The 9,161-nt window shown below is 38.5% G+C and overlaps 1 protein-coding gene across 1 annotated transcript; it reads right to left on the reverse strand.

The window, feature by feature from the left end:
- Nucleotides 1-275: 275 nt before the first annotated feature.
- On the reverse strand, nt 276-1,189 carry LOC307026549 (B-type lectin plumieribetin-like). Its single transcript, XM_079662033.1, has 3 exons — nt 1,136-1,189; nt 772-865; nt 276-620 (listed from the first exon to the last, which is right to left on the reverse strand). The coding sequence occupies exons 2-3, from the start codon at nt 859-861 to the stop codon at nt 387-389; spliced, it is 324 nt and encodes a 107-aa protein (XP_079518159.1). The 5' UTR covers nt 862-865; nt 1,136-1,189; the 3' UTR covers nt 276-386.
- Between the last annotated feature and the right edge of the window lie 7,972 nt (nt 1,190-9,161).

Genomic DNA, 9,161 nt, shown 5'->3' on the forward strand with positions numbered 1-9,161 from the left:
ATTCAACTCAAACAGTAACACCCTGCCACTGATTATCACAGATAAGGCTCCTTCTACATAGGTAAGTTGTTCAATCACTCAGTATCCAGAAGTATTTAACATACATGTACATCTCCCTCTTTCACACACATCAATGTTATTGTCATTAGTAAATGCACCCTTAGTTAAGGTTTACAAATGCTACTCCTTTACCTATTCCTGGAGTCCAAATAAGCGGAGATTCAACACACAATGAAGTCAGAACATAGGCCTCTACAAAAAGAATGAAAAACTCATTATGCATTGTGAATTTTGTTTTATTTAATCCCAGATTACATAACAGGTATTTTTTACTGGTGACAAATTGACATGACTTTCACATACATCATGGATCACTTCATGCCTCATTAAGAAGAGGTCCAGACTACTTCAGCAGCCTTGCTCACCACCAGTTTGCCATCATCGGTCAGCTGAAGGCGGCACCTGTTAGTCTTATCTCTGTAAGACCACAAGGCTTCATCACCATTGTTGTATATGACCAGGTTGCAGTCATCCTGCATGATCAGGCAGAAAGCTTCTGTTCCATCAGTGCCTGAAGCCCAGACAGGCTTATAGCCATAGACCACAAAGTTACCATCGTCCTGCAGCAGAAACGGAGACGTCTGATTGTTAACTGTGCGCTTTCAAAACTGATGTTCTCATATTTTTGCCTTAACATTTGTTCAGATCATTACATTTGTATCATGCATCCTGATAAGAGTCTCAAGTGCACAAATATTCTGAGTCACTCACCTGGAAGACAGCCTTAAACTCTCCGTTGTTGGACACCAGAGAGTCTCCCTTGCGGAGCTCATCATTTCTGGACAAGAAGTTCTTGCTCATGATTCTAATTCAAACAAAAAAGTCCCTGTTATAAACATGTACAACCCTGAAAATGCTTTGAAAACATATTTTGTCAGATGGTTTGCCATTTTATTTTTTAACACCACCAGTGATTTTTGATTCGCTGAATTTTTGTTATAGTTTGTACCAACACGAAAACCGTAATATCAGCAGAACATCTTTACTAAACTGCACTAATTTATTCATGCATTAAACTATTCTTGCACATAAATGTATGAACCCATCTATCAAAATGTAAATCAAGAATACTCACAGAGTTTGCACCAGTCAGACTGCAAGCAGAGGAAACGGAGTGAAGTGCCTGAGAGGGAAATTCACCCGCTATTTATTCACCCAAACCAGGGGTGGGGAGAGAAGGGGGGTCAGAGAGGAAGTGCTATAACCTTCCTTTTTTTATAAAAAATGCATCTTACTATAAACCTGAAATATTTTTGTTTTTTTCGACAAAAGCAAGATATTTAAGGGTCATTGATGGCTGCAAAAGTGGGACTGTATGACATCTGTAGATACTATTCAGACAGACACCTTTATAGCTATCAATGCTGAACACATGCAAAGAAAATGCCACAGGAATTGTACTAACAATAAACCAACAAATAGAAACATGGATTCAAGACAAAGAACATAATCTTAAGAATAAATGAACGAGTACAAATCGAAAAGTAAAATAAATCATTAATTAAAGAGGTAATAGACATGATTGCAGGGGGATGTACATTTCTGTAACTACAACAGAAAAGGCCAGGAGCGTGGCAGAGGAGGCAGAGAACGTGGTTTACAGAGACTCCCAGTGGAGAAAGATGAGTGCTTCATTTGTAGGGAAAAAGAGCATTGGGCAAACAATTGTCCAATAAGGGAAGTGAAACACACACACACACACAGCTCATACAATGAAGAAGTGGAACCTATACTAAATACCCACAGAACTATTTAAGGGTCATTCCAGAATTGGAGGACAATTTAGACATCAACACTTTTGAAAAATCAACCTTTTATTTCATTCTTTTTTGTTATGTATTTAGAAAAACAGATAATAAACCATCAAGAAAAGTCATTTGCCCAGCTAAGGCATCAAATGTACACTTTTTATAAGACCTTTTATTTGTTGTGTGCCATGCTTTGTGCAACCCTGTTACCAATACTCATTAAGCAGAAAAAAGTATTTTCAGAAATATTCTTCAATACAATTCTTTACTATTAAGAAAAGGAAGTCACATTTACATTAAATACTCATGCCGTTTTTGGATGAAACTGGTTTGATTTGATTATTTTAATAGAAGATGATAGTAACAGGGTTGAAATTAGAGTATCAAGGTTGCGTAAGTAACAGGGTTGAATGGCTACATTACTTTTGATTGTAGATAATGACATAAATGAAACAAATAAATACTCAGGACCACAGAAATGTTGTTTGATAATATTCTATAAATATTTTCCAATGAAGAATCAGCCCTGTTATTATTATATATTATACTTATAGTAACAGTTGAAAATCAATGCTAATTTTTGCTTTTATCTCTGGAATTAATGCTAACTGCACAATGTAATGCTATTGTCAAGGAATGGACACACTTAGATATGTAACTAAAGAAAGATACATTTGAAATGAATTTGTTTTAGTCTCATTATGTGGGTAACAGGGTTGTGTTGTATGAGTGCCACACTCCTTCAAGAGTGACAAGATTGGAAATATATAAAAAATAAAAGAGAGGACATACTTTTTGTTTACCCATGGTAGTACAGTAGCACATGGCTTGCTGATGTCTTTTCCACTGTGTCAAGTGAGAAACAGTGTTTTCCCTTCCTCTGCCAAGCTAAAAAGGTTTGGGTAACAGGGTTGAACCATAGACTGGGTTGAACGCATGTTGAGGGACACACCTTCAGTGTAAAATTACTGTTATTTAAAATATGTTTATGATTTAACAAATTGATTTTACCATTACAACAGAAATATATCAATAGAATAATACCAAACAAAGTAAATTAAAACCCTATTTTACATGTTATATTTGACATGCAAGTTGGTCACCAAGAAGTGGGGACAAGAGAAAAAGGCAATTTTAGGGGAAGTTTGAGAGCTATTTGATATTTTAAATGATATTTTGAAATGACTTTTTCTACAGCTTTATATACAGTGCATCTTGTCTCAAGAGAAGTATATTTAACAGAAGAAGTGCATGTTTCAGCTTTTTGGGCTTGGATTATTTGATTTTTTATATGGGGACATGAAATGTCCTCCAATTCTGGAATGACCCTTAAGATCTTACCAGAGACATTGTTTACTCTGGGAAATAATGTGATCACATTTCTTGTATGAGGAGAAACTCACTCAGTGGTGACAAAGACTAACCTGATCCAGAGCAAAGAGAAAGTGATGTGTTCTCTCTCGAGATATCAGGAAAGACAATCAGAGAAAATTCACAGTACCAATTGTTTGTGTTCATGAAGAAGAATCTGCCCCTCATATCAAGATCAAGCATGCATTTTTGGCCTCAAACCTGTTTCCAGTTAGTTTGAAAGGACGAGATCTGATGATCGCATTGGGCATACGTCTAATCTCTACACCAGGGTTAAAAGTTGTTAGGACTCCTAATGTCGACATGTCAATGGTAACATACAGTCCCAACATTTCTCTGTATGTATATCAGTAGAAGTTCCCTTCCTAAAAATGTATGATTAAAAGAGCGAAAATATTGTATCCAACTGTGCAGATTTAATGATTTCAGGCTACTCACACTGTATGTCCTATGTGTCACAAGGGCCTGACATACTTTGGAACAGGTTTTCTGACCTGAAAGATTCTATGAAGTATTCTACTCTGTTTTGGTCTGATAGCAGGTGAGCTATTTCTGGGAATCTGAGTGAAGCTCAGCAACGTTCTTTCTGGTGAACAATTCACAACCACACATCTTACTGACAAAGTCTCAAAATGACCAGTGGTGAGACCTGGGTTTGTTTCTAAGGAAAAGCAACTCCATACACACACAAACACATACATTCTTATCTGACTGCATCTCTCCCCACAGCCATGAAGGTAGTCCACTCCTCACTATGGGCCCAGGGGAAGTATGACTTAGTACTTATAAGACCCACATTTGCCCACAGGCCAAGCAAACAACAATATCCTTTAAAGCAGGAGGATATTGAAGGAATAACACTTGTTTGATTCTCTTTGACAGGCAGGAGTAATTATAATTGTTCCCTGTAATGATTCACCACTCCCTTTATCTCGGTGAAGACAATCAGAGAGAAAGAGTGGAAGTTTGAGCAGGATTTGAAAGCAGTAAATGCAGCAGTCCAACCAAGAGCCCCTAATGGGTCAAACCCTTACACTATTTTGTCACCAGTGCCCTCTGATGCTAAATAGTTTTCCATTGGGGATCTCTCCAACACATTATTCAGGGTCCCAGCACATCCAGATTTTGGTTTTCTTTTAACTAATGCGATGTCACCATTTGGACGGACTCAAGTACTCTTTTGGAGTCGTACATGAACGAGCGATAACGGCTCTCATTTTGTTAATCAGGCCATCAAAGGAACAAGTGCTTACGTAGACATTAGAGCTATAGAGAGGGAAGATGGTGAGAAAATAACACACACAATGCCTTGTGATCATTGTCGTCAGCCCTAACTGGACTTCTGTTTTCCCCTAAATTACTGATTTTGATTCCTCTTTCTTAAAGTTAAAGTTCAAGACAGTTCGTCTACCTTTCCTACAAAGACAGTCAGCCCCATGTGAATGTAGTGTATGAAGAGTTTTAGTCTTTAAAAGGCGAATTTGAAATTGCAGTTAATGCAAACATCTATTTCTACTCTCCCCACTGTAGCTGATAGTCATTCTGATACAACTACCTTTCTTCTATAGCAAGATATTTGCATTACAAGTAGAACGTTACAGGAAAGTAGTAGGCCTACAGGTTTATTGTTGGCTAATTAAAGCTGATAGTATATTAAATGTCAAAATGCTTTACTTTGCTGCCTTTATAGACACATGCAGAGAGGGAGGTAGACATCCTACTCTCCTACGCTCTCCATTAACCTATAACACTGTTGCAGATCATTGTATAAAGTTACTGTATAAGATTGACTTTACCGTTGGTAAATTAATGGTGGCTTAATCTTCAAACTAGTTACAACTCACTCTCCTATTGCCTTTGTCTGATTGGATTTTAATACACATCCTGACATAAACTTTTATGTCAGGATGTGTAATGCAAGTGTAAAGGAGGGGTAATAACTTATGGAGAGGGAAAGGGTTCTTTTAAATCAGGTGGAGAGCAAAACTGGGTAATCAAGGAGCCAACTACCAAGTTTAAAACACAATAATTTATTCAGTAGAACATAACATCTTTACTAAGAAAACTAAAATCAGAGCTGTCTAAAATATAATCTCAGTAAAAAGTAGTGATGTTACGTATTGCGCCGAGGCTTCGGAGCGTGTGTCGAGTAATCCCCGAAGCTTTTTGTGAAGCCTATATCGAGGCTTGTATCGTTTTGGGCCAGTGACGTCATCGATGACAAACGAAGCCTCGCTGCCTGTCGATACCACGTGACTGCTTCAGGAAGCTTTTCAGATCTTGGCACGTGCTTCTGACAGATAAACACCCATGGGATTCGAATGAAGATGTGTGAACCTTGTGAGAGGAGAACACTGTCGTTTGCCAGTTTTGGTTGTGACGGATGGTGCAGCCAATATGATTTCCTGTGGTAAACAATTAAAGCTACGTCATGCAATATGCATTGCACATACACTGAATTTGATTGTCAAAAAATCTCTTGACATGAGCCCTGTGCTGTGTGATATTCGAGCCAAGGCAAGAAAACTGGTGGGATATTTCAGGAGCAGCACCCTTGCTAAGGTATGTGCTTTGACCTTTCTTACATTGGTTAATAATGAATAATAATAATAATAATGCTATGTTTATGTTACTGCTAATTTGACAATTAAATACATCTTTAATTTTGTGTTAAAGGAGAAGCTTGTATCGGTGCAAAGGCAATTGGGAAGGCCCACACTGAAGCTCCTGCAAGAGGTGGAGACCCGCTGCAACAGCACATATCACATGCTGCAACTTCTGGTGGACCTCAGAGAACCAGTTGGTGCGGCATTAGCCAGTTTGAACACAGGAATCACCACACTGACCTCTGCTGAGTTCACCACCATAAGTGGGTGCCTCTCTCTGCTGTCTGGATTCAATGATGCCACCATTGAGTTTTCTGAGGAGAAAAATGTATCTGGGTCCAAGGTTGTGCCCCTCCTCAAAATGCTGGAGCAAATGCTTCATGAGGAGATGGCAAAAACTGCAGTAGCAGTGGCCAAAGAAATGGGAGAATACCTCTTAAGGCAGCTAAGAGAGAGGCTCCACACACTCCAATCTATGAGCATCATGTCATTGGCAACGCTACTTGACCCTAGGTTCAAACTGATCTGATGTTTTAGCCCTTTAAAAGCTGCAGAAGCCACAAAAAGGCTTGTGACTGAATGTGGTGCACTGATCCGAACACCTGAAGCCGTGCCCCAAGAAAGTTCATCCACATCTCAAGCTGAACAAGAAACCCCAGGTAATTTGATTAATTTTAAAGCAATTTGAAGTAATTACTATCCACTGACACTCTCTGTGTATAATTTTCAGGAAACAAACTCTGGCATAAATTGGATCCGACTGAAGATGTCCAGGAAGACCAAAAATGCCACAGCTGACACAACTGTTGAAGTCCAGCGGTACCTGGCCGAACCAAATATCGGACGCTTGGAGGACCCTCTGAACTACTGGCAGACACAAAAACATGTTTATCCAAACCTGTATAAACTTGCAGTCACTTTTTAGTGCACACCTGCTTCCTCAGTCCCGTGTGAAAGGGTCTTTTCAAAGGCAGGAGAAGTTGTGTCAGAGAAAAGAAATCGCCTAAGCCCGAAAACTGTGGAAAAAATATTGTTTTTAAACAAAAAACAATAAAATTGTTCCATGAATCACAAGTATTTTCACTGCCCTTTGCAAAGTCACACAAGCATATTCTCTGCCCTCTGCAAAGTCACACAAGCATTTTCACTGCCCTCTGACAAGTTAAACCCTTCTTCTTTCCAGTTTTCGAACATATATTGCTTCTTTTGTCTTTATCATATATACAGTCTATGGTCTTTATAGAAGGCAGCAGACATTTACATTTATTTATGTATAGATATACAACAAGATACTGTATTGATACATTGTTTTTATTATTATATACAGTCATTTTAAAACACTTATTGGTGCAACATTCTGTTAATACAGGATTACAAATACATTTGACATCTTTTAAACTTTTATATCATTATTTCCAGTATTTTTAGTATGTCAAAGATTACAAATAATATTTGGCTGTTTTACACCTGTTCACCAACAGGGGGTCTTGTGTGCACATGAAGCCCATGATGAAGCCTCAGATGAACCTTTTAGTGAACCGATTTGCTGGAAGCAGAAAGTGCTTTAGATCGGTTGAACCACAATGCTCATATTACCCATGGATGTATAATAAGAACCATATTACCCCTCCTGTACCCGGGCCGGTGACACGATGGAATTAAGAGAGCTCAGACCCTCACTTATATAGAGGTCGGAACATGTCATACGTATAAATAAATAAAAGTAGGAATACAAAAATAAATGAATAAATACAGGACTAAATATAGTCCAGTGTTTTCAGGAAGTATTAGTGTACGTGCTGTGGCTCAACCGGAAAGCAGTTGACTATCAACCGCAAGGTCCCTGGTTCAACGACTGGTCAATTCCTTTATTTGTTTTGTTTATAAAAGTACAGCTAAATGAGATCATGTAGTTAATAAATGTATGCTTTTATATGGTTTAGCCTTTCTCAGGCTACAACATGGTTAAGTTTACAAATATTATTAAGGCTTGATGACTGCTTCAGGAAGCTTTTCAGATCTTGGCGCGTGCTTCTGACAGATAAAAACCCATGGGATTCGAATGAAGATGTGAACCTTGTGAGAGGAGAACACTGTCGTTTGCCAGTTTTGGTTGTACGATATTTTTGCAACTCTTTAGAATGGAGCCAGCAAAGAAGAGAAGGACTTCCCCTGTGTGGGAACACTTTGATCTGATTTGACCCAATAAGGTAGGTTGCATACATAGTATATTACAACAGATGTATTATGTTAGATCTTTTATGGTTCATTTTTTTACTTTTTCTATTTCATTCAAAGGTGAAGTGTTTATTGTGCTCCAGGGAACTGGGATACAATAATAATACTTCACCCATGCTAAGGCATTATCGTGCCATACATGAGAACAAGGAGGGACATGGAGATGGACCTGCTCAAGGTTTGTCATTTAATATTTTGGAATAATATATTTTCTATAATTTAACCATGTTAACTTCACTTTATCATGCAAATAAAAGAAAGTTACAAGATACTCATTCTTAACACAGCTTCCCTTTCCCCCCCCAGCTAGGCCTACCAAAAAACAGGATCTGGATCAGGCCTTGGTCAACCTGATTGTGAAGGATACACAGCCATTCAGTGTTGTGGAGGATGTGGGATTTAGGGCATTTGTGGCCTTATTGGATCCAAACTATGTCATCCCCACACGGCAGGTGTGTAAGACTTCATGTATAGAGCAAAATTGTTTATTTTTTCATGGCATTTGACAATTAACCAGTGATTTCCCCTCTTTTAGGCTGTTAAGGCTATGGTGGATGCCGTTTGAAAAGGAACAAGGCCATAGCTGACATGCAGAAGGTGGCTGCAGTGAGCCTGACCTCTGACATGTGGACGTCCATCAATATGGATGCCTATCTGGCTGTAACCTGCCACTTTGTTGACGATAACACACGTCTCAATTCTGTGTTGTTAGGAGTGCAACAATTTCCCCATACACACACTGCTGAAAACCTGGCCAGAGTGAAAGCCTCCCTCATTGAGGAATGGGGAATCACTGACAAGGTCACTTGCCTTGTGACGGATGGTGCAACCAATATGATTTCCTGTGGCAAACAATTAAAGCTACGTCATGCAATATGCATTGCACATACACTGAATTTGATTGTCAAAAAATCTCTTGACATGACCCCTGTGCTGTGTGATATTCGAGCCAAGGCAAGAAAACTGGTGGGATATTTCAGGAGCAGCACCCTTGCTAAGGTATGTGCTTTGACCTTTCTTACATTGGTTAATAATGAATAATAATAATAATAATAATGCTATGTTTATGTTACTGCTAATTTGACAATTAAATACATCTTTAATTTTGTGTTAAAGGAGAAGCTTGTATAGGTGCAAA

This window comes from Notothenia rossii, assembly GCF_949606895.1.
Source record: "Notothenia rossii genome assembly, chromosome: 12".
Lineage (NCBI taxonomy): Eukaryota > Metazoa > Chordata > Actinopteri > Perciformes > Nototheniidae > Notothenia > Notothenia rossii.